General features: G+C 43.0%; 1 protein-coding gene across 14 annotated transcripts in view; it reads right to left on the bottom strand.

Moving 5' to 3' along the window:
• PPP2R5C (protein phosphatase 2 regulatory subunit B'gamma) overlaps positions 1–24,526 on the bottom strand; it is a 142,666-nt gene that overhangs the window by 78,702 nt on the left and 39,438 nt on the right. For 2 of the 14 annotated variants that reach the window (XR_004347962.1, XR_004347963.1), the window contains exon 1: positions 17,499–17,667. The exons of 4 other annotated variants lie outside the window; for them this stretch is intronic. Coding sequence is in view for 5 of the 10 variants with exons in the window: in XM_032618844.1 (XP_032474735.1) it covers positions 17,499–17,592 (94 nt within the window). In the remaining 5 variants the exon portion in view is untranslated. Of the gene's footprint in view, positions 1–3,869; positions 3,935–3,986; positions 4,010–4,033; positions 4,113–5,657; positions 5,912–17,498; positions 17,901–24,526 lie in introns of those variants that run through there. 8 more of the 14 variants (XM_032618844.1, XM_032618864.1, XM_032618870.1 and 5 more) reach the window with 8 other exon arrangements.

Here is a 24,526-nt window from a genome sequence, read left to right as displayed (position 1 = left end):
TCTGGGCTAACCCTCAGCTGTCGTCAGCCTCAAAGCAGGACCAAATCAGGTCAGAACCTTCAAAGTCACAACTGAGAATTTGTTTACAGTTCTGAGGTAGATCGCCCTTTGTTAGTTTAAGTGAAACCCTGCTCTCATTTTGAGAAAGCAAGGTACAGCTCATAAATCCTATGCAACGCCACTTGTGATAACTGAAGACTTCACTGATGTAAAATGTTACAGGGGTGGTAAAATATGAATTGATAACACGAACCTGAATTAATGGATTTAGAAATTTTCTCTCTCCTATGGACAACACCCTTCTGAGCCCTGGAGAATGAGTGGGAGAGCAGTTGGCATTTTTAGGGATCACACTTCAGGTTTCCATTGAGTCAGGACGCTATCTAATTAAGATCTTCTGCCTTGGCGATAGGCCTGAACAAAGCAGATGTTTTCATTACAAAAATGGTACTCTTTTTACAAAATGATACTCACAGAATCTGAGGTTTAGATAACACCATGCCTGCCCTAGTTTCAGTTCTAGTTCTTAGGAGGCCAGAACGCTGAGCGATCAGCTGTGGCAGCAGAGGACAGAACAGCAACGGCTTCCGAAACTTCTCTTTTCTGTCACCACGGACGCTACATCAAGTGTTCAGTTTCAACTACAATTTCAATGCCGCAAAGCAAAAAACAACACCGACGACAACCGCCAAGCAACAAAGTGGGACTGAGCGGCTAGCAGCTCGTGGGGAAACACAACTGGAAGGCAACATTAAAGGGTGACAGGGTGGGGGGCTGGTGGTGACGGTGGTGGAGCCATGTGTGAATTCCTCCTCCATGTGACCAGGTGCTTGGGACTGTCCCTCTGCGATCAGGGTTGATGCATGGAAAACCATTTAAACACGGACAAAACAACACATTTACAAACATAAAGTCAAAGTTTGGTGGAAAATCGCCTTCCTTAAAAAAACATCCACCTTCATGGACTATTTATTATGAGATCTTGAAACCGTTAAAAGTAAAGCACAATCAGTATTTTAAATGAAGGCAAGGTGACAAGCTCAATTACTTCAGGAAACTAAGGAACCTGAACAGTGGTGAGTGTTCAGATTGCCCCAGAACCCCTAGTCCAGGCGGGGCCCTAACCCAGAGTTTCCCTCCTGTGCGTTTCCTTCTGGAAGGATCAAGGAGAGAAAGTCTAAAAAACAACAACAACTACTACACTGTACTCAGAATTTATAATAAGGGTTCTTCTCACTTAAAAATAATGTAGGGTCTTTCCCTTCCTTCCATTCTCTTTTGGGGGCAGGGGAGGACAAATCACGGTCCCCTTTCAAGGGTTACAGGACAGAACACTGCCAACTGCCTCCAGCCTGGTGGCTGGCGTCCCAGTTAACACTAAGACAGAGCCACCAGACAGAGCATCAAGAGAAACTTTATTCCAATTTCTCCTGAAGGTGATTTCAAAACTTCAACTTTCCAGGGTGAAAGGTTGTAAAAAAGCTGGAGAATGTGGATTGTTTGTGAGGTGAGAATAAAGAATCCCTTTGAGTTTCAGTGGAGTATCGACACGAACCTTTCTGCTGTCCCAAAGCAGAAAGTCTGTCTGCCTAGTTAGCGTCTAATGACTATGCTTGGAGATACAAATGAATAATATATACCTGTGTGTGTAAGCATATATCCTGTGCTCACCCGGATTCATATAACCTGATACAGCGCCCTCCCACCTTCTGGCTCATATATAATTGCAACATTGAATAAAATGGCTTTAAAAAAAATTGAGGAGAAATTCACACAAAACCTACAATTAACAATTTTAAAGTACATAGTTCAGTAGCATTTAGTGCATTCACAGTGTTGTGCAATTAATCCCTTTCTCTAGTTTCACGACTTTTTCATCACCCTAGAAGAACACACTCGCCCTTTAAATAGTCACCCCCCAGTCTCTCTTCCCCCAGCCCCCGGCAACCATCAATCTGCTTTCCGTCTCTATGCATCTGCCTGTTCTGGACATTTCATATAAGGGAAATAAAAAATGGACTTTTGAGTTACATAAATTGTCTGAGTTATTATGTGGTAATTCCAAATGTAAACAAGGTACAAATCTGGGATTTGTAGCTTAAAATGACATTCTGGGGTTCAGATTTCACAGACCAGTAAAATTTCACAAGGAATCTTAAAAGACTGACATTGGCTTACCACCCTAACTGACAAATAGGAACATTTAAACAAATCATAAAAGATATTTTAATACCAAAAAAGACAATCCTAGAATAGACAGACCTGTAAGTTGAATAAACTTAGCTTTATGGAAGACACACACTATATCATCTTTATTTCTGCCCGGACAGGTAAAAGCCTTGCCACAGAGCAGTGCAGGCATTTGGAAATGACTGATCCTGGGCTGTCACCTTCGGCACATCTGAACCTAGATAAACTACGTAGTGCACTCCTGGCCAAGAACTTGATCTTCCAAGAAATGATAACTTAGGGAATGAAACGGGTTTCATCCTGTAGGAATCTTTTTGATGGCCAAGACTGACCAGGTCTAAATCTACCTCAAGAATCAACAGAAAAGGACGGCAGCTTTGCAAGAGACACCAACACACCGACAATCAGGTAATTCCACTTCAGCCAGGTGGACGGATGCCAGCCTGGGGTCTGGGTCTGGCGAGGTTAGACAGCAGACGGTCAAAGAAACAACCTTTACAAACACAAAAGCTCTAATGGACGCGTTTCCCCCAACTCGGCCTTTTAAACTGGGGCATGCGGTCTGGGCATGTGCGAGGGGGGCGGTGCATGTTTATTATGGGGTAGACACGATACCCTTCCTGGAATATCAGTTTTACAAAGCAATTAAATCATGTTAAACATCTTTAAACAGTATTAATTATGAAACAGAATACAAAATTCAAATAGCTTTCTGTGACAAAACTCAAGACTTCAGAAACTTAAACGTTTTGGGGGTTCTTGCTAGACCGTATCAGGCCCACGGCCCCAGACTTCCAACAACAGCAGGTTCTCCCTCAGCCAGAGGAACTGCCAGGCAGAGTGTGAACTGCACTGTCCTGATCTAACTGATTCTAGCCCAGACAAGGCTCCCGAGAGAGGCCAGGAGCGCTGACAAACTGTCCTAAAATTTACATGGAAATGCAAGGAATCCTGAACACAAAACAATTTTGAAAAAGAAGAACAAAGCTGGAGGACTCCCACTTCCTGATTTTAAAACTTCCAATGAAGCTACAGTAATCAAGACTGTGGTACAGACATACAGACCAATGGAACAGAACAGAGTCCAGAAATAAACCCTCACATTTACGGTCCACTGATTTTCAACAAGCACGCCAAGTCCATTCAATGGGGAAAGAACAGTCTTTTCAACAAATGGTGCTGGGAAAACTGAATAGCCACATGCAAAAGAATGAAGGTGGACCCTTACCTAACAGCATATACAAAAACTAACTCAAAATAGATCAGAGACCAAATGTAAGAGCTAAGATAAGATGATAAAACCCTTAGAAGAAAACATAGCAAATCTTTGGATTAGGCAATGATTTCTTAAATAAGAGACCAAAAAACACAAGCAACAAAAGACAAATTAGATAAACTGGACTTCATCCAAGTTAAAAACTCTTTTGCTGCAAACAGTACCATCAAGAAAGTGAAAAGACAACCCACAGACTTGGAAAAAGTGTTTGCAAAGCATATCTCTACTGAGGGATCACGATCACGATTGCCACCTTTGACTGCGCCCTGCAGGCCGCAGCACACTTCACCAGTCCGGTCAGCTCCCTCTCACCCTTCACACTTCCCAGGTCACCGCTGCCCCTCAACCTTCTGCAGAGGCCTCCCCTTGTGCCACCAGGAAACCCAAAGCCATTCGGCCTCACCTTCCTCAACTTCCTTCTTAAACTCCCCCTCCTGCCCTGGAAATTTCTGAAAACACACTCTGCCGAAGACGACGCTGAAATTTGGGTGTGCAGCAGATCTGGCGTTGGCAGCCTTACCATCCACACACGAGAAAGAAAGAGGGCTGACCGCAGAGCGACAATACCTGGAGCACAGCAAAACTGGTTCATCCAACAAAATGAAACGCAACAGTGAAAGGTCAGTTCAACCAGAACCAGACGATCTGAGTGAGGCCCTGCTTGGGGTGTGGAGGGTGACTGAGTCGCCCGATCCGCCTGCATTCCGTGCTCTGCTGCCCTCACGAGTGAGGGTGTGCACGTAAACAGGCTGGGCAAGGACTGGCAAAGTTAACCTCTGGTCACGTCTCAAATCCAAATCCACGATCGTGGCCTTTCCATACTGTGCTCTCGCCAGTTCACTAAGGGCACAGCACAGAAACATAGAAAGACAGTACCCTCTGATTCTGACTGTGAAGATCAATAATCACATATGCTCTCTACTTTTAATGCTCTGCCTCCCTTTTACGTTTTTGAATAGGTATTATGTTTACGGGGTTCAAACACACGTGCACGCGCGCGCACACACACACACGCACGGTGAAAACCCTGGCGTCCCCCCAACAAAGGTATCACTTTTAGTTTCCCGCCTGTCTTTGAGGTTCCCCGTGGAGCCGGGGAGCCTGGCCCTCCCTCCCTGCGCGAGGACCAGCGGGGGCGGCACGCTCTGCAGTGGCCTCCTCATCCACTGCTCGCTGACGCGCACTCCACTCATCTGTCCACAAAGAGATGCTACTTACTTGACATAAACCCCTCGCCAGCATTTCTCTCACCACATTGCAACACCCCATTCACGACACACTCCCCAGCGCGCTGAACCGGGGACCACCAGTGAGCTTATCAAGTATTACTTCTCTTGGGAGGCCTGCCCCCGCCCCCAGGCCCGCTCCCTCCTCCTTGGTGCCAGTCTGAAGGTGCACAGACATCACCTTCAGTGCCCAGCACAGTGCCAACCACCAAGGTGGTGATTTACAAATACTTGTCAAGGGAATGAGACAAAGCTTTAGGTGGCCGTAAGGCAAAAGGTCAAAACTAAATTTTGTTCCCCTTTCTGTTAGGTATATTCCATAAAGTTTTCCTTCCTTTTGAAGCAAACTCAGTTAACTAAAAATTTTGGTCTTACTTTTAACCTTATGTGGCACAACAAGGGATGCAGCGCGGCTACGCTACCAACACTGAAGTCAACAAGAGCACACACACAGAGTATCGCAGGGCTTTATGAAAATCAGGAACATGAGTTCACAGGCTTTTTATAAACGACAATGCAAACATCCCCTCAATCGTATACATCATCAAGAAGTAGTTGTCTTTACTACTGTCTCCCCTCGGACAAATGCCTAAATTAAAACAGCCAGTTTGCAGATAAAGAATGTCCTCTCCTCCTTACAGCCCCAAAGCTCCAAATTCTATTACTACCAATAGAACAATGTATCTCACTTTGTTCTAAATTCAAAGAATTACTCATGAGGAATCTGTACCAGTACGAAGTTTATGTTCAGCACTGAAATACTCTCATTAGCTATGCGGAAAATGCGGCTTCAGTGTAAATCTTTCAGGAGGTACAAGTTCCTTAAACGAAGTGGAAAGCAGTCCCCGAGTCCATGTTTCTTCAATGGGAGTTTCCAGGCTATGCTAAGGGGCAAGTGGGTGCACTTTTAGGCCCCACTGACTTAATTTCATCTATACCCACAAACCCCCAAGGTACAGCCTTACCTTCATGACCCAGGATCTGCATCTCCTGTTTTTCTAGATGACACCATAAGATCAACTAACCTGGTTTCAGCTGCACCACACTCTACAGCGCTGTGAGAAACTGAGAGCAGAAAGTACTGCGCGGCTAGATCTCTGTGATAAAGCAGCCTGTGAGAGCGGCCCCGTGCGCATCCAGAGAGGCATGAGCCCAGAGTCGTGAGTCAGAAAACCCAAGAGCTCTTCCTTCTGACCTTAGGCAAGCCCGGGAACCTCTCTGCTTTGGCTTCCACAGCCGTAAAAATGGGACTAATAATACCTGTCTGCTGTCTCATAGGAAATAGGATGGTTAATGAACACCTGCAAGGAGGTCTGAAGATGAAAAAGGTTCCTGGGTGCTAATGACAAACAAGAGTCTCCACCCCACTTTGGGTATTCGGCCATGCTGCAGACGGGGAGAACCAAACTGCTCCGAGGAAACTGGTCTTCCTAAACAATTTCTCTTAAGGCCACACGATTTTGAAAAACTCTGGAAGAAATGCATTACGGTAATGCTTGGTGTACCAGACAGTACGCAAGGAAGCACACAGGGACGGCAGACGCCTGAGCTGCACGAGCTCCTGGGCTGCTGTGCCGCATTTCTGCACACTCCTAACTGGTACGCATAGTTACCTGGGCAGCGTGCTTCAGTTACTTTGGATGTCACAGTCAAGGCTATTAACTGGCTGATAAGTCCCTGTTTCCTGACAAAGAACACTTTACCAAATATGCTTCTTAAACTCCCCTTTATATATATATATATTTTTTTGCACTACGCGGGCCTCTCACTGCTGCGGCCTCTCCCGTTGAGGAGCACAGGCTCCGGACGCGCAGGCCCAGCGGCCATGGCTCACGGGCCCAGCCGCTCCGGGGCACGTGGGATCCTCCCGGACCGGGGCACGAACCCGCGTCCCCCGCATCGTCAGGCGGACCCTCAACCACTGCGCCACCAGGGAAGCCCCTCCCCTTTATATTTTTAACGTGATGTACAGTTTAAAAAATTATTTTAGGGGCTCCAAGTTTAGCTTACATTTCACTGAAAGGCTCTCCTCCTTTTTTAAAATAGAGGAAAGGCTCAAATAAGCAACTGATTAAGCCTATATACTAAACAAGAAGACTGGAGACTGAACTGTTTTTTATAAGTTGGTATTTGGCTTTACACAGACACACGTGCGTGCACATGCACACGCATCCCCCCCAAAAGATATCTTCCTAATCCACGTAGGCAGGGCAGTCTGCGTTTATTTAACTGGGTACTGATCATTGCAACTCATACCAAATTCAACGCAAAAATTCAAGGTTAAAATTTTGAAAGTTTACATTGAACTGAAGCACAACACTTGGAAGGGAAAAATCCGGAATTCATATGCACCGATACTGTACTATGGGAGTAAGAAAAGTCACCCCAAGAAAGTTTACGTGCCTTAGAAAAGGTCAGTTTAAATATCTGATGGCCTCCTCTGGAGAATAAATGAGACAAAATAAGAAAGGAGTGCTTAAGGGGAGGAAGCAGGCAGAGAGGAAGAAGACAAGCAAAACATTTCAGGACATCACAAGTTTAACTTTGGCTTAAAGTGTAAACTTAAGTTAACCTTTGTTTAAGATTAATAACACCTCTTCAACATAATGTCATTTGTGACTTTATTGCAAAGAAAAAAGTCTCTGAATTTATTAAAGTCTTTAAAAAAACCCTCACTCATTGGACAGTCACTCAAGCTTTCTACCAGCACAGCATTTCTCTTAACTAAGGACAAGAGTAAAGGAGGATATGCTCATTCTTATCCTGTACTTTTGTCCTCAGGGACAGCAGGCTGGAATTTGAATCTAAACTCCTTTCTTTCAATTCCCTTGAAAATAAGTAATTTAATCAAACGCATTTTAAAATATAATGCATTCGCAGACTCAGGAAGGTATGGAGACAGTCCAGGACACCAGTGACCCGGTAAGCGACACTGTTAGGCCTTCGCCTTGAGTCCGCTAGCTCGATTCTGGTATGATTAGATCTAATTTGGGAAGGGGAGGGGGGGGTCACTAAATTGACAAAATCCCAATGTTTTCAACATCTAGTAAAATATTCTAAACAGCAGGCAAGAAGGGTCATCCATGTTCTCTCAAGCGAGATGTCTCCCCGGGACCAAGCCTCAAGCACACAGAACTGTCCACATTTCCCGCAGCTTGGTGTGGCAGAAGTGGTCCAAGTGCTAGTCAAACAGTGCACGGTTTCTTCAGGCCTTGCCACTCACTATCTGGTCAGGTCTGCTCGCGGACATTCGTTTTTGATGTCTGTAGAACGAGCACAGAGCTTCTTTCCCACCCGGCTGTGGGCACTAAGCGTCTGCGATGGTCCCTGGGATGGCCCAGGCACGGGGCAGGTGCTCCTCTAGCTACTGCCTCCTCCCAGATGTCCACCAAGAGAGTTTAAAGCAAATTAGCAGAAAGACGCGGAAGACCACACTTAAGAGTTTATGTGATGTATGTATACATAGTACAAATTCAGGATAATATAACGTAACACTAGCTCTGAACATCACCAATTATTTTAGAAAGCTATCAAGATGCTAAGACCTTATAAGAAGTTTAGTTTTCTAAAACTGCTATCATGTCAACGTTTTTTCTTAAGAAATAAAAAACTAGGGAATTCCCTGGCGGTCCAGTGGTTAGGACTCTGCTTTCACTGCCGAGGGCCTGGATTCAATCCCTGGTCCGGGAACACTGCATGTCAAAAAAAAAAAAAAAAAAAAAAAAAACGAAAAAAAATAATGTATACTTTCAGTGAATAAATAAATCCATATTTACATTATTTAATGTGAAAATATGCACACGCAGACAGGGATGTGGAATGATATACAGCAAACTCCAAACAATTTGCTCTGAGATGCCAGGAAAGGTAGGAGACTGATTCTGGGGATAAAGCTAGGGAGAATTTTAGTTTTATTCGTAATTAAAACAAATTTTCAAAGTGGCTATATTCACATATGGATTTTTTAAAAAGATAAATGGAAGCTGACTAAGGCCAAAAGAGAGGCCCCGGGTCCTGGGGTGACTCCACTGCCCACACGCTGGGTGGAGTTATCACCTCCCACTGTGGCCTGAGAGACCTGTTTACATTACTAGCTGACTAGTTAATCTGGGAAGTTTTTTTTTGAGGTAGGAAGAGAAAAAATACAGAGGCTTGGTAAAAAACAGGGTCAGGGTCACATCCCGCTCATGCTAGAGAGCTCTCCTAGGCCAAGGGCCTTCAGTTTTTTTGGTGTCAGGATCACGTTCCCAAAAAAGTCTGGAGGACCCTAAAGAGCTTAGGTCACGTGGGTTCTACCTACTGATAATGACCAGATTAGAGAATGTTTAAAACATTTACTTATTAATTCATTTAAGATAAGAGGAATGGACTCATTTCGTGCTAACATAAATATCATTTTGAGGATAGCTTCATTAAAAAACCAGCAGGAAGAGTGACACTGTTTCACATTTCTGCCTATTTCTTTAAAGCCTTGCTTAAAAGACAGGGAGACCTGCATTTCTGCTTCTGTATTCAATCTGTTTGATATGGTATTTTGCTTGAAGTATATGAAAAGAAGCCCAGCCTTCACAGACATGTTTAGCTGAAAAAGGGAGGTATTTCAATGGCTTTTAAAAAACATTGTGGATATTCTTCTTCGATTCTATGCTAACATTCAACAAGTGGTAGTTTCTTAAAGATCAGCTGCACCATGGAGTCTGGAACCATATTGATGGATGTTTCAGTGACCTCAAACCCTGAGATGTGTCCTGCAATTTCAATGTCTCTCCTGCCCATGCATGCTTGCAGCATCACTGAATGTGCTGGCACGCAGTCACGCAGATCTTCCACCGTTCACATCAAGAAGCCCTGTTTGTTAATATCACCAGCAGCCGTCAGCACCGGGAGCTGTCAGGTTCCCGCTGGCGGATACAAGTTTTCCAAAATTCAAATTTTTGCTTGCAAGTCTGAATTTTATCACGGGCAACAAATAGTGTCACTGCTGTTTCCCCTGAATTGACAGGCTTCCTTCATTCCTTTTCGAGAAAGCAAACGTCAAATATTCAGGTCTTACTAACCCAATCTGTCTGTCTTTTGTTCTTTCAAGTATTGAATAAAAATGATGTTCCTGAAAAAAGTGGCTAGTTCGGCCTGCCGCTCACACGGCCGTGCAGTGTTCCTAGAGACTGCCAGCATACTGCAGTGTGCCCGAGGGCTCTGTGTGAACTCTGCACATCATCCACAAAACGTTATTAAAGGTGTGTTTGCAAGGGCTGAGATTTACTAACCCTAACATTTCATGCTTCATCAAGGACAGTCTTAGGTCCGACTGGTGTGGCGTGGTGGAGCACACGCTGGTTTCTAGCTGGACACCGCTGCGCACTCCGAGCAAGGAGCTGTTCTACCCACCACTGCCTTTGCACCAGCAGGGCGAACGGCCACACGGTGAAAGAGGCAAAAAAGGCCTTCGCGTTCTTGGGAAGACAGTTTTGACCTTGCAGATCCCTTGAAAGTATCTCAGGGACTCCAGGGGCCCAATGACCGCACCTATAAACACTGCCCTATGGAAATGCTGAGGATACCGCCATCACAGCTTCAGAGTTGTGAAAACAAGGTTATCATATACCACCCCTAGAGAAGCCTGGCCTACTACCTGAAGGTGAAAAAAACAACTTCTAGTTGTATATGTATCAAAATGATCTACAAATGCAAACATACACAGACCACCCCCGCCCCATTTCTTCCTCCTTGAAGCCTACCAAGAATAAAGGACCAGCAATTTAGGAAAACTAGGCTTGCTCCCTAGAGTGAAACATTACTATTTTCATAACTTTATAAGTCAAAATACCATAATTAGAACACATTGCTGGTGAATAACACAACCAGCAGATAAAAATCCAAATGTAATACACGAAGTTCACACACATCAATGACAAAGCAGAGACTGAAAAACCTAATCAAACAGGTGAAACAGCTCAAGCGCGATTAAAAATATCACAATATTAAAACTTGAAACAAAAAGGTATAAGGTTATAGTCTGGATCCCATTTAGTTCAAATACTATTTTTTTTTTTTTTTTGGCCACACCGTGCAGCATGTGAGAGCTTAGTTCCCTGACCAGGGATCAAACCGGTGCCCCCTGCATTGGAAGCGCAGAGTCTTAACCACTGGACCGCCGGGGAAAGTCCCACCAAATAATATCTTAATTTAAAAATTCCAACACAAAAAAGGAATTCAGGAGTTTAATGTAATGGGATTTGACAATCTGACAGTAAACTTCTGGAAGTCCAGTTGCTAAAGCATCAGAAAGCAACACCTGCATTTAAATACAACTAAGGGGAAATGACGAGTGAAGTCACCCTATGTGGGACTAATCACAGATAAAACCTCTAACTTCTAAAAGTAGAATTCCTTATGAATCTTATGCTAAAACACTTTTCTGCAAAAGAGTTACAAATGGGGTGAGGAGAGGAATGTATTAAATGCTGATTTCTTATTAACAGACTAGATCCCTGAGAGTGAAAAGTCTGAAAGGGGGTCAGTAAGTACACTCTGACTAGAGAGACTGGATCACCTTACTAGGTAATTTTACACACAGTCTACAAGCAGAACACACTGCACACTCCAGGATCATCAATGCTACTGACTTCTTCCAGGGGGTGAAATGACAAGCAAATTGCAAGAAGAGAGGCTTGGTAAATGGGAAAGGGAGAGAGCAGACAGAGACAGATAAGCTTCAAGATGAACAAATACAGGTAATACAGCAGCGGAAAAATAAAATAAGTTGTGGTTAAGATGCTGGGCTCTGAATTACCACAGTGACCTAGAAAAGAGACGATAACCACAGCAACCACTAACACTTCCCATAGTCTTACAACACTCCGGCACCATTTTAAGCGTTTTATGTGTATGCACTCATTTAACTAACCCTCATAAAAATACAGAGAGGTAGGTCCTTTTATCCCCATTTCATTCCCATTTCCAAGCAGAGAAGTGAGTTAGCCTGCCCAAGACAGCTCAGCTAACCAGTGGTGGGGTGGGAGCAGGGATCCGACCCCAGCCTTGTGGCTTCAGACCCCCCGCCCTTAACCCCTAAGCACCCTGACTCTCAAGTTCAGAGGGAACCTTGCTTTTACCTAAGAGTGTGCCGTAAACTGTTATGCTTTAAAAGTCCAATAAAAATGCCAATAAACATCAAAAAAAGGTGTACGTCCCCAAAACAGCTGTTTGGTAAGATGGTGCAGCTGTCTGTGCAGCCACTACAAGTTAGCATCAAGGGGACCGTGCTGGCTGCAGGAGGCCACCAATAAGGCACTGGGCTACAGGGTCTCAACCTCACCCCACCTGGGATGACCAAGCCCCCGCCTGATTATTTCACTGACGGCCACTAATTTGTCAGCAATGGAGTAAAAGGAAAAACACAGGAAAAGCCAAAACTTGAATATAAAAGACCACCGCTCACTATTTAGGAAACAATTTCTAAGTAATTACATGTCCCCTGCACATTTTTTCTAAAGCAGAACATTTTAAAGACATTTCTCTCAAACATTACGGAAAAGTTTAAACCCACACAGAAGCTGAATACTTGTATTCAATGTGTACACCTGTATACCCACTTCCCCAGATTCACCAACTGTTCACATATTAGCATATTTGCTTTACATTTATTTTTCACTTTGTTATCTGAAGTGAGTTGCAGAGATCATGATACCTCACCCCTAAGTACCTCCGTCTGCAACTCCTAAGAATGGGGACAGTGCCTACAAATCACAATCCCTTTAAACCTAATAGTAATTCCACAGCGTCCCACATCGCTCTGTACTCGACCAATGTCTTCTGCAGGCTCGATTTTACTTTGTTTAGTTTTTAGAACAAAGATCTGATACAGATTCACTCACTATATTTGACTGTTACATCTCTTTAGTTTTTCTTTTTAACTAGAGGGGTTTTTGATTTATGAATAATTCAAGGACCTGAAACAAAACCAGATTTTTCTTGCGGTAGTGGTTTGTCCTTGTGCACTTGAGCCATGTCTTTCCAAGATGAATAAGAAAGATTTTTCCTTGAGTACATTAGTGAGAGAAACTACCCCAGTTTGGAGTTCTCCGCATCCTTGGTGGTACTTTTCCCATCTGACAGGGAAGAGGAGGTGAGGTGGGCCTTGTCTGGAAGCAGATGTGGGTGACAGAGGTCTTGCCTGCACCGACCCCTTGCTCCGGCCTCTGGTCTGGGATGCTCTGCATGGCCAGGAGCTGGGCTGACAGAAGGGTGCTTTGTCTCATCTTATCACCTGGAAATCCAGAGCCTCCCCAAAGACTGCAGGCCAGCTTTAGCTGGGTCTCCAAAAAAAGGTCAAAAAGATAATACCAGAAGACGACATATGTGGCTGCCTTTCCTTCTGGGACGGCCACCAGCAGCGGCTTGGGGACGTGTAGCTGACACAGGGGCAAGGGCCCTGGACTTGGCCTTACAGCCTGGTAACCTTGGGGAGGAGTGACTAGGACGCGTCCGGCCGACCTCCCGGGCAGGAATGCTGGGAGGAACAAGTCGGGCGGTGTTCACAAAAGTGCATCACATCTGGCAGGTCGCCGTCGGATAGGAGGAGAACCACCTTGCAGTGCTACCTGATGTATGGAAATGGAGTAGGGTATACCCCAAACCTCTGTGCCTTCGAAGACACGGTCCTTTCCTAGATTCAAAAACGCACACCCTTTTCTTGACTACTAACCTCGCTTCTTTACTTTTGTCTCATTCTTCCAAACAATTAACATCTTTTAATGAAAAAATTGTAGGAGTTTAGCTTTTGCTCCAAGGCAGGAGTCATGATCAGTTCAGGGAAGACTAATTAACAAAAGTTGTGCAGGCTTTAACACAGACATGCACCCCCCAGAGAGTTATTTGTTACTCTGGTTTCCTTCCTCACTGGCAGGAATGATAAGAGAAAACAACTTCACACAGGCTCATCCCAGGTAGCTTTAAAGGTGTACTTCTAAAAAGCCACCTCATAGACAGTGACAGCTACACAACACACAGATGTTAGTGGAGTAAACACCTTGAGAAAGAATCTCTGGTTTGATCTCTTGAGGGGTCTTTGTTTTTGGTCGTCAACGACATTTTTCCTTCCTAGTTCTGGGAATGAGAACATCCCTAGGCATCCATCCTCACAACGCTCACTGACTTCAATCATGCAGGAGTGTCCCACACCTGGGAACCCGCGTGCAAGTGCATGTCCACGTGCACAGGTGTGCTCAGCAGCGCTGGCTAAGTCATCAGACGGGCTGCAGCGGGAAAGGAAGCCTTCGGGTTTGACACCCTACACTGCCCCCTGCTCTTTCTTTTCTAAATTTTTTTGGAAAGGTAAAGACTTTCATTGAATTGGTGACTCAGGAATACTTGTGAGAAAACAAACTCTTCTATAATCAGACTTCCATTCCCCAGGAAAAATGGGTTTACACAGAGAATAATCTGCTCGCCAGCTCCCCACCAGGCCGAGGTTACTCCTCAGTCTTTCAGAGACAGGACTCACCAACCGACCACAAGATCGGAGCAGTTAACAACTTGCTTGAGGCCAGAGTAAAAGCCAGCTGGCACTGGATGGAGGTCGCTCTCTTCCTCTCTGGCCAGTAACATCTTTTTTGGCTTGGCTATTCTTGCCTTAAACCTGGCTCTGGAAGTGAAATATATTTTACTATACTTAACAGGCAATTAAAATTCAAGGAATAGTCTAGAACAGGGGTGGGCAAACTATGTCCCACGGGCCAAATCTGGCCAGCCGCCTGTTTTTGTAAATAAAGCTTTACTGGCACACAGTCATGCCTATCTATGGCTGCTTTCTCAGCCAAAAATATTTACTTTCCAGCCTTTTCTGAAAAAGTCTCTCGATCCCAGTCTAGAACTGTGCTGTCCAATACAGCAGCCACTAGACACATGTCTATTTAAATTTAAAATAACTAAAATGAAATAAAATTAAAAATTCAGTTTCTCAGTTGCAGTAGCCACATTTTAAGGGCTCAACAGTCACGTGTGAGCAGGGGCCACTGTAGTGGACAGCACAGAGAACATTCCCACCATCGCAGACAGTTCTCTCGGACAGCCCTGGAAGTACAGGATTGAAGTCATCAAGCTAAATTTACAGCCATCAAGTTCCTCCAGGTGACGCCTTCTCCTTCTACAGACAGAAAAGTTTAGACTTTTCAGCAACATGTCCCTGTCACACTTGGACTTTTTAGGATATGCTAATTCACTATATTAACTGCAAACTCTAGACTATGTAATAGGAGATAAATATCAAACCAACTGGGACTACTCACCAGTTTGGTGATCGTATTGATTGATTTGTTTACCTGACGGCCCCACCGCCCAGGGGACTGTAAACTCTAAAAGCTGGGCCACAGTGCTTGCTTCATATTCTGAATTAGGTACCTGCTTGGCACGTGGTGGTAGCCACTTGACAAATATTTGTAAAATGAATGAAGAAATGCACCCTAGGCACAAAAACTGTCATGTACCAGAGGCCACTGAAACGCACAGATGTTGATAAGACACTGCGGAAAAACCCGCTATTATAATCCTGTGGCAAAAGCTTCTACAAACAGCCAAAATTTCTATTTTTAAAATTAAAAAAAAAATTTTTTTTAAAGATTCCAAACAAAACAAAACAACTGCCTTGGTTTGTTTAACTGCCTTGGTTTGGATTCTGGCCCTACCACTTACAGGCTGAGTGACCTTGGGCTGGTTATTTTACCTCTGTGCGCAAGACCCTTCTTCTCTAAATGCACCCTGAGTCAGTGGTAAGCCTCAGTGTTGCCCCCTCCCCTTCCCAGCATCATGATTACATCAGCCCCTGCTCTCTCTCCTAGCACCTGCCCAGAGTCAGCTCTTCCTGTGCCCCTCCTGCACCAGGGCCCCTGTGTGGGTCTCCCACTAAACCATCCATTCCTCTGGGGTGGGGACCCTCAGCACTGGACATACAGAGGAGATGCATAGTGGATATTAAATTAATCAAGACTCTAAAAGCCAATACAAACAAAATAAATTTTGCTAAACCACACATTAACATGCTTGCTCTAAAAAGTCCTGATGAGTAAATCAAGCGTTCAAGTTTTAGCTAGTTCACTGTTTGACCCAGAAGTTAGTTTTAGGCCCTAAAGGTTACCCCTTCTCAAAATCTCAAGTCTCTTTTAGGTTAATACGCTTCACTACTTTTTCCCTTCACAATTAGACAGCAACCAACCACTCAACCAACAACAAAAAAATTCAAACTGGTCACAGTAAAGTCTTGGAATTAAAAACAACAACAACAACAATGTGGTATAAGATATAAAATCAAACAATTCCATTTCAGAATAAAGTCATAGTTCAAAAAATGACTAGTACATTAAGTGTTTAATGAAATCAGAAAACTCAAACTAAAACAATCTGTTATTTATATGAAGATACCTTAAAAGTATCAAAATACACATTTTATATGCTATAAAATTTTCTTTTTGCTAGTCAGTCACCATTTAAGAACTTAAATCGAAACACAATTACATTTTGGTTTTGCCCATTTGGCTCCTGCAACTAAAATACCTGAGTGCCATCTGTGGTCAACATTTGCTCTTTCCTGGGTGCACTACAAAACAATGTGACCTACAGGTTGGTCATTGTGGACATTAATTTCCACCAGCTTCTTTCAAGTGGGCTTGGAGAGAAAAGCAACACCCATTTTATTCCAACAGACTGGGTATTCATGTGGTTTTATCTCCTTTATCTGCAAACACCCTAGGATCTGAAAAATCTTGTCTGGTATTTTAGTCATACAGACTATTAGTCACCTAGAGATCCTGCCCCCTCCCTTCCTTGACATGGGTCCTTAAAGGAGATTCTGACAGAACTGTTCTGTTAGGGACAGAGCTGTGATACTGTATAAATTTTAAAGTGAGATGATGAAGCTTAACATCCATTTTCTACTTCACCCAATTATGAACAAAAAATTTGTATAACAAATACTTTTAAATGCTAAGTATATGATTATCTGATACCTGTATTTTAATATAATTATTAATTACTATGCTAATTGTGTTTTAAGCTAAATTCTGAACTCCAATTCTGTATAAACTACAAGTGGCAGACTGTAATTATTAAAAGTGATCTATACACTCATCGAAAACTTGTTGCGATTTAAAATTTTAAAGGCGAATGTCAATACAAAGCCTATTTAAGTGCAAAGTATCTCCTACTATTCAATAAAAACACTAACAGCTCAGAAATTATGACCCACGATGGATTCCAATATTTCAAAGCACGAGTCTATTTCTCTTTTAGGCTCCAGGGCAAGAACGAAAACAATCCTTCTAAAGAAGTTCTTTTCTAATCATTTCTGCATATTTTCTGACTGCAATTCATCGTTAATTCAGAGGTGTGTCCCGGTGAAACCTTCAGGGTGTTAGGCAACACAGATGTAACAGAAACTCTGCGCACGGACAACTTGGCCAGGCGTGCCGCCCGCCTCTCCTTCCTACCCCCCGCCCAATGCCTTCCCCGGGCAGTGACTTCACATCCTTTGACATCAGCACGGCTCTGAAAGGGGGATGGGAGAGCGAGCAGAAAGCAGAAAAACCAGCTTTGAACTATGCATGCAAGGCCTCCCTCAAGACTCAAATTCTGTAAGTAGTTCGTAAAATGCCAAATTGCAGTGACACACCCAGCCTCCTCTGGTTAGGTCTGCCGCAAAACGGGGTGAATTCTGCTAGAAAGGACTTCCTGCTTTTCTTATCTGAAGCACAATAGCCATTTATTAACTAACCACAGAAGGTTCCGTTTCAGTGAAACACACAATAACTTACCTCGAATATGGAGAAGGGCCACGGGCTGGAAAGGCCCATTGGAGTTGGCCGCATCCACCACCATCCTGCTGCCCGCTTTATTACATGTCAACATCTAGACTTCAGCGGGAAAGGCAATGTACTCCTTAAGGCAAGAAACCAGCCTCCATTTTAGTTTAAAAAAAAAAGACAAACTGAAGCTCTCTGCAGCTGGAGGGAACTGGCTGGTTCGTGATGTCAGCAGGCACGGGGCTCGCTGATTGGCCGGAAGCTGCAACTTAAAATGACACTAAAAAAACTGCAAATGGAAAGAGCATTCTGTTTGGCTGTCAGTGTTCATGAAAAGCCTGGACATTTTTTGGCTTTCTGCAGTCTTCATTTCTCAATAACTTTTAGGCAAAGATCCCATTTCTTAAGGGGCAGGACTGAGGCCACAACCCTGGCCAGACTATAACACATGATTCTGAGTGCCACCAAAAAAAAAAAAAAAAAGTGTGCATGTGTGTCTACATGAACTTTAAATTTTAGCATTTCTCTAACTGGTACCCCAAATTCACTGGTACCGTATAACCACCTGGCCACCTCCTATTTTCTATTCTAACTACTTTAAATATCTGTATCATATTTAGTATTTTGGCAACCTAGTTTTGTTTTTTTTTTTAAAGCAAATTGGCTATCCAAATATTACACAATCCCAATTCATCAGTTTGGACTCTTGTTCAACCTTTCCTACTACCAAGTTATGAATTAATAATCTTCAAACACTGGTTTTTCTCGGGATCTAATTTTTTATTGGAAAAATTCAGTTAAAAATTATATGAAAAATGAAAGCTTCTTTAAATTTAATAGGTAGAAAGTGCTGTAAGTTAAAGTTATTTATACCACCTGGCTGTGAAAGTTCAAGTCATAAGATAGAATGCAAGTGTTTATTTTTGTACCTTAAAGATGTCAACATACCACTTTAATTTTTTACATTTTGTTTAAATTAAATTTTTTAATTAAAAAAAGATATTTCACTTTTTGTTTTTAAATGGGGCTAGTATTAAAAGCTATTATTCAGATCTTAATTTCCTATCTTCAAAAAAGGTTAATGTGAAAAGCTGAAGAAGAAGGACATCATTTCTGAATTGGAGTATCCTGGCCTGGGGAGGGGGTGTACATGTGTGCTGGAGAGATGATTCCCTACAAAAAGAAGTGCTATTACTAGCTCCAAATGAAAATGAATAAGCTATGAGAAAAACCTCTTTGCCAGGCAGAACTGAAAAAAATTACTCACTCCACACACACACACACACACACACACACACACACACACACACAACTAAGTTTGTCCAAACCATGTCTTCTCTTTCTATAAATTCTCACACAACGCCCCTCGACCCCCCACCCCACCCCCCCCCTTTCCCAGCTTGTGAACAAGAACCAAAAAGCCCTTTGGTTTCTAAACATAATACACGACAGTAAGAAACACCTGAAATGGACTGGGGTTAGCAGTACATCTGTGGGCTGGCAGTCCACACATTTCAATGAGCAAATGAACTGCTACAGTCGTTCAGGGGTGCTTATTAAGTTCCCCTCATTAGTAAGAAGGTAGATTTTACTATGTGTATCAATAGCCATTAAGAAAATAAATGAAAGCAAACCAAATCCTACCCCTGCCCCCGTCCGCAGAGCTGAAGGAAGCTGCTGGATTCCAAAGCTGGCCATGAATTAAATGATAACAAGCAATGGGGAGTGGGTGTCACGTGATGGGCCTCCCACCTGCCTGGCTCCTCTGCTGTCTGCACAGCCTGTGTTCCGAGTCAGGTATTGTGAATTGAGATTCTGGCTGCTGACCCTCTGGGTGCATCAGATGCGCAAGGATGGCTCTCCCAGAACTATCACCTCCTCACCCAGGAAGTGGTGCCAGATGAACTCAGCATTTAGGATCGAGGCTTGCAGGGGGCTTTGTGAGGGGTCAGGAAGCAGATGCTTGCTGTAGATCTTACTTTAAAAAGAGAGGGACCTGTTCTCAAACAGTTTAATACTTCATATGAGATGAGATGGGGAAATGTGCCTGTCCTAAGATTGTGCTGTTGAGTGGAATGCAGAAATAACACGGAAAGACTCCTAGACTCTTTGTATAAAATATACAGGTTAAAGTCAAAGAAAAAGTGAAGACACTTGTTGATGTATTTTCCCTAATGATCTCAGATCAAAGGATCTCAACTTTATTAGTGATTTTCCCCCATGCTGTTTTGAAGCCTTATGCATATAAAGTAGTTCTTTAAAGGACTGAAAGTCTGTGATCTGGAATTCACTGATGAAACATACTCTAAAATATAAATAAGCAAGCAAGCAGATAAATAATATGGAGGAAAAAAAAAAAGACTTGCACAAATAAAGATAAGGTGTGTTTCGGGACTGGAAGCATACATACTATAAATAAGCTGATGTTAATACTTCCCCAGATTGATTTATACTTTTAAAGCAATTCCATTCAAAATTCAGAGGAGTCTCCTTATTTTTCTGGGTATCTGACAAAAGAATTCTCAAGTTCACTTGGAAAAATTAAAAGCATGAAGAATGAGAACACTTCTCATGAGAAAGGCTGGTCCTACCAACTATAAAGCTTATGAACTAAAGACAGTGTGATGTGGGCTTAAGAGACAGGTCTTGGAACAGACAGCAACAGCTCCCAAAACGGTGAGTGTAGTTGTACAAATGTAATATTTGGATAAGGAAGGAAGCTCAAATCCACGGAAAGGGGAAGCTTATTCAGACAACTGGTTGGCTATATGTGGGCAGAAGTCAATTTAAGTCTTACCAAAATAAAATCTGAGACGGGTTAAATAAAAAAACAAACAGTTAAATTTTGAAAAAGTTAAATCATACCCCCCACAAATCCCCACAGCTTTGAGAAGAAAAGGGAAGTGAGTATATCAATTCTCAAGCCAGAAAAGGATGATTAAAAAACATTGGACAAACCTTGAGGGGATATTCCTCAAATTAAAAAATTTACAAATTTCTGTATGTTCCCTCCAAAAATCAAAAGGAAGTATAAATGCTACAATTACAAGAGGTTAATAATATACTGCGATTAATTAGAAAAACACTGAGACCTTAGCATTCAAAGGATTCAGTTTACAAAAGAACTATAACTGCTCAATAATTATATGAAAAAAGTATTTCTTCACCTATCAAATCAGCAATAATTTTAAAAATTATAATTAATACTGGTAAAGGCATGTTGTAACCTTGCCAACAAATCTATAAATTATTCTGATCCTTTTGGAGAATAATTTGGCAATATGTAAAGATCCTTTGTTTATGTAATTTAACTTTTGGGAGTCCATTCCAAAAATGTAGTAGCCATGAGTGAGCATCACATTTTTAAAAATATTTATTTAAAAAACTGTGCCGAGACTTCCCTGGTGGTGCAGTGGTTAAGAATCCGCCCGCCAAGGCAGGGGACACGGGTTCGAGCCCTTGTCTGGGAAGATCCCACATGCCGCAGAGCAACTAAGCCCGTGTGCCACAACTACTGAGCCTGTGCTCTAGAGCCCGCGAGCCACAACTACTGAGCCCGCGTGCCACAACTACTGAGCCCGTGCGCCTAGAGCCCCTGCTCCACAACAAGAGAAGCCACCGCAATGAGAAGCCTGTGCACCGCAACGAAGAGTAGCCCCCGCTCGCTGCAAGTAGAGAAAGCCCACGCGCAGCAATGAAGACCCAAACGCAGCCAAAAATAAATTAATTAATTAAAAAAACCAAAAAAACCTGTGCTAAAGTATACATAATATAAAATGTACCATCCTAATCATTTTTAAGTGTACAGCTCTAAGTGGCATAAGTACATTCACACTGTTGTGCTACCATAACCACCATCCGTCCTCAGAACTCGTTTCATCTTGCCAAACAGGCAATCTGTCCCCATTAAACACTTCCTCCCCATCCTCTTCCTCTCAGCCCCTGGCCACCACCGTTCTACTTTCTGTCTCTAAGAATGTGACTACTCTGGGTACCTGATATAAATGGAATCATGCAGTTTTTGTCCCTCCGTGACTGAATTACTTCACTCAGCGTAAGTGTCCTTAAGGTTCAGCCATGTAGTAGCATGTGTCAGAATTTCTTCCCTTTTTAAGACTGGATAATATTCTATTATAGGGGTATGCCACATTTTGTTCTATCCATGCCTTGACAGACACTTGGGCTATTTCTGCCTTTTGGCTATTGTGAATAATGCTGCTGTAATATGAATATATAAATACCTATTTAAGTCTCTGCTTCCAATTCTTTTGGGTATATTCCCAAAAGTGCAAAGTATGGTAATTCTATTTTTAGTTTTTTGAGGAACTGCCATGCTGTTTTCCATAGTGGCAGCATCATTTTACATTCCCACCAGCAGTGCACAAGGGTTCCAATTTCTCCATATCCTCACCAACACTTGCTATTTTCTGTTTTTTGATAGTAGCCATCCTAGTGGGTGTTAAGTGGTATCTCACTGCGGTTTTGATTTGCATTTTCCTAATGATTAGTGATGTTAATCATGTTTTCATGTGCTTACTGTCCATTTGTATATCTTCTTTGGAGAAACGTCTATTCAAGTCCTTGCACACTTTTTTTTTTTTTTGGCTGCGTTGGGTCTTCGTTGCTGCACGCGGGCTTTCTCTAGTTGCGGCGAGCAGGGGCTACTCTTCGTTGCGGTGCACGGGGTTCTCATCGCGGTGGCTTCTCTTGTTGTGGAGCATGGGCTCTAGGTGCGTGGGCTTCAGCAGTTGCAGCACACGGGCTCAGGAGTTGTGGCTCATGGGCTTAGTTGCTCTGTGCCATGTGGGATCTTCCCGGACCAGGGATCAAATCCGTGTCCCCTGCACTGGCAGGCGGATTATTATTTTTTTTAATTAATTAATTTTTGGCTGCGTTGGGTCTTCATTGCTGCCTGTGGGCTTTCTCTAGTTGCGGCGAGCAGGGGCTACTCTTCGTTGAGGTGTGCCGGCTTCTCACTGTGGTGGCTTCTCTTGCTGCGGAGCACGGGCTCTAGGCACGCGGGCTCGGTAGTTGCGGCCTGTGGGCTCTAGAGCGCAGGCTCAGTAGTTGTGGCGCACGGGTTTAGTTGCTCTGCGGCATGTGGGATCTTCCCGGACCAGGGCTCAAACCCGCGTCCCCTGCATTGGCAGGTGGATTTGGCAGGCGGATTCTTAAACACTGCGCCACCAGGGAAGTCCTCCTTTGCACATTTTTTTAAACGGCTTGTTTTCTTGTTGACCTGTAGGAGTCCTTTATAAATTCTGGACGTTAATCCCATATCAGATAGGTGATCTCCGAATGGTTCTTTCCATTTTGTGGGTTGCCTTTTCACTTTGTTGATTGTGTCCCTTGCTGCACAGAAGTTTTAAATTTTGATGTGGTCGAATTTATCTACTTTTGCTTTTCGTGCCTGTGCTTTGGTGTCATAGCTAAAAAATCATTGATAAATCTAACATCATGAAGCTTTTCCTCTATGTTTTCCTATAAGGTCTTTGATCCACTTTGAGTTAATTTTTGTGTTTGGTGTAAAATAAGGGTCCAAGTTCATTCTTTTGCATGTGGATATCCACTTTTTCCAGCGCCATTTGTTGAACAGACTGTCCTTTTCCCAGAGTGGGTGGCACCCTTGTTGAAAACCATTTGACCATACCTGTGACAGTTTATTTCTTGGCTCTCTTCTACTCTATTGGTGTATGTGTTTGTCTTTATGCCAGTACCACACTGATTCGATTACTGCAGTTTTGCAGTAAGTTTTGAAATCAGGAAATGTAAGAATTTTGTTCTTCATTTCCAAGACTGCTTTGGTTATCCAGGGTCCCTGGAGATTCCATGTGAATTTTAGGATGAATTTTTCTATCTCTGGAAAAAAACACTGTTAGGATTTTGACAGAGATTGTATTGAACCTGAAGATCTCTTTGGGCAGTGCTGATGTTTTAATGATATTAAGTCTCCCAATCCATGAACACACATTGGCTTTCCATTTACTGGTGTCTTCTTTAATGTCTTTCAGCAATGTTTCGTAGTTTTCAGCATACAAGTCTTTCACCTCCTATGTTAATTTTAAGTATTTTATTCTTTTTGAGAGCATCACATTTTTATTTATGATTCTAAAATACCAGAAACAACCTTAATGTCAAAGGGATTATCCCACACAGTGAAATATTACACATCCATCAAAAATATTTATGAATTTGTAAAGTAAAAATATACGTGAGAAGGGCAGTGTATAATTTTTCAGAAATAGTATGATCATAAAAAGGAACACTCTCAAAATATCAACAGCAGTCACCGTGGAGTGTTATGGTTATGGGTAGTTCTTCTTTCTGAAACTTCTCTATATTGTTCACTATTGCTAAAATAAGCACACAATACTTTGATGAAAATTAAAAGTAACAATTTAAAAAAAGACATGTAGATTAAGTTACAGCAGAGAGAATCCCTCAGTGAATGCTGCCTCTCAGGCACAGGCTAAGAACAGAGAAAGGGCTGTGATGGGAACCCAGGAAATATGATGCAAAAGATTTATGGTGATGCATAAATGAGATCAAGTATGTAAAAACACACAAACCAAAATTAGCCTAAACTAGGCATGACAAACTGAACCAACAAATTACAGGATGTTGACTCCCCGTCTTGAAGAATCCATTACGGACTCCTTAAATTTTTACTGCAAGTTTGCACTGAATCAATAGGCTCATCTAAGCTCTCGAGGTTCAATTAGCCGCCAGAGTACTTTCCTCACGGATGAAACAAGGACTCAGCAAACACACTGGAGGAGGCTCACGTGCAGCCCCATCACTGGCTTGGGCATAAGTCTTCACTGCCTACTCAGGGAGAGGTCGCCCGCCCTCAGTAACTCCAGGCTGGTTCTTCTTTCCTCGCCTGTAAAGGGGCTGTCTGTGATCACCCCACCGCCAGGGCTTTTAGAAGGCACAAACGTCACCGATGGAGTGGGGAGCTCAGGAGGGGGCAGCTGCCGCTGAAGGAGGATCCCACCGCACGTCGCTCCAGCCATTATAGGGAAGGTGCTGGAAGCAGT

Source organism: Phocoena sinus, chromosome 2 (assembly GCF_008692025.1).
Source record: "Phocoena sinus isolate mPhoSin1 chromosome 2, mPhoSin1.pri, whole genome shotgun sequence".
NCBI lineage: Eukaryota > Metazoa > Chordata > Mammalia > Artiodactyla > Phocoenidae > Phocoena > Phocoena sinus.
Note: the sequence above shows the minus strand (reverse complement) of the source record. Positions and strands in the feature narration are given on the sequence as shown.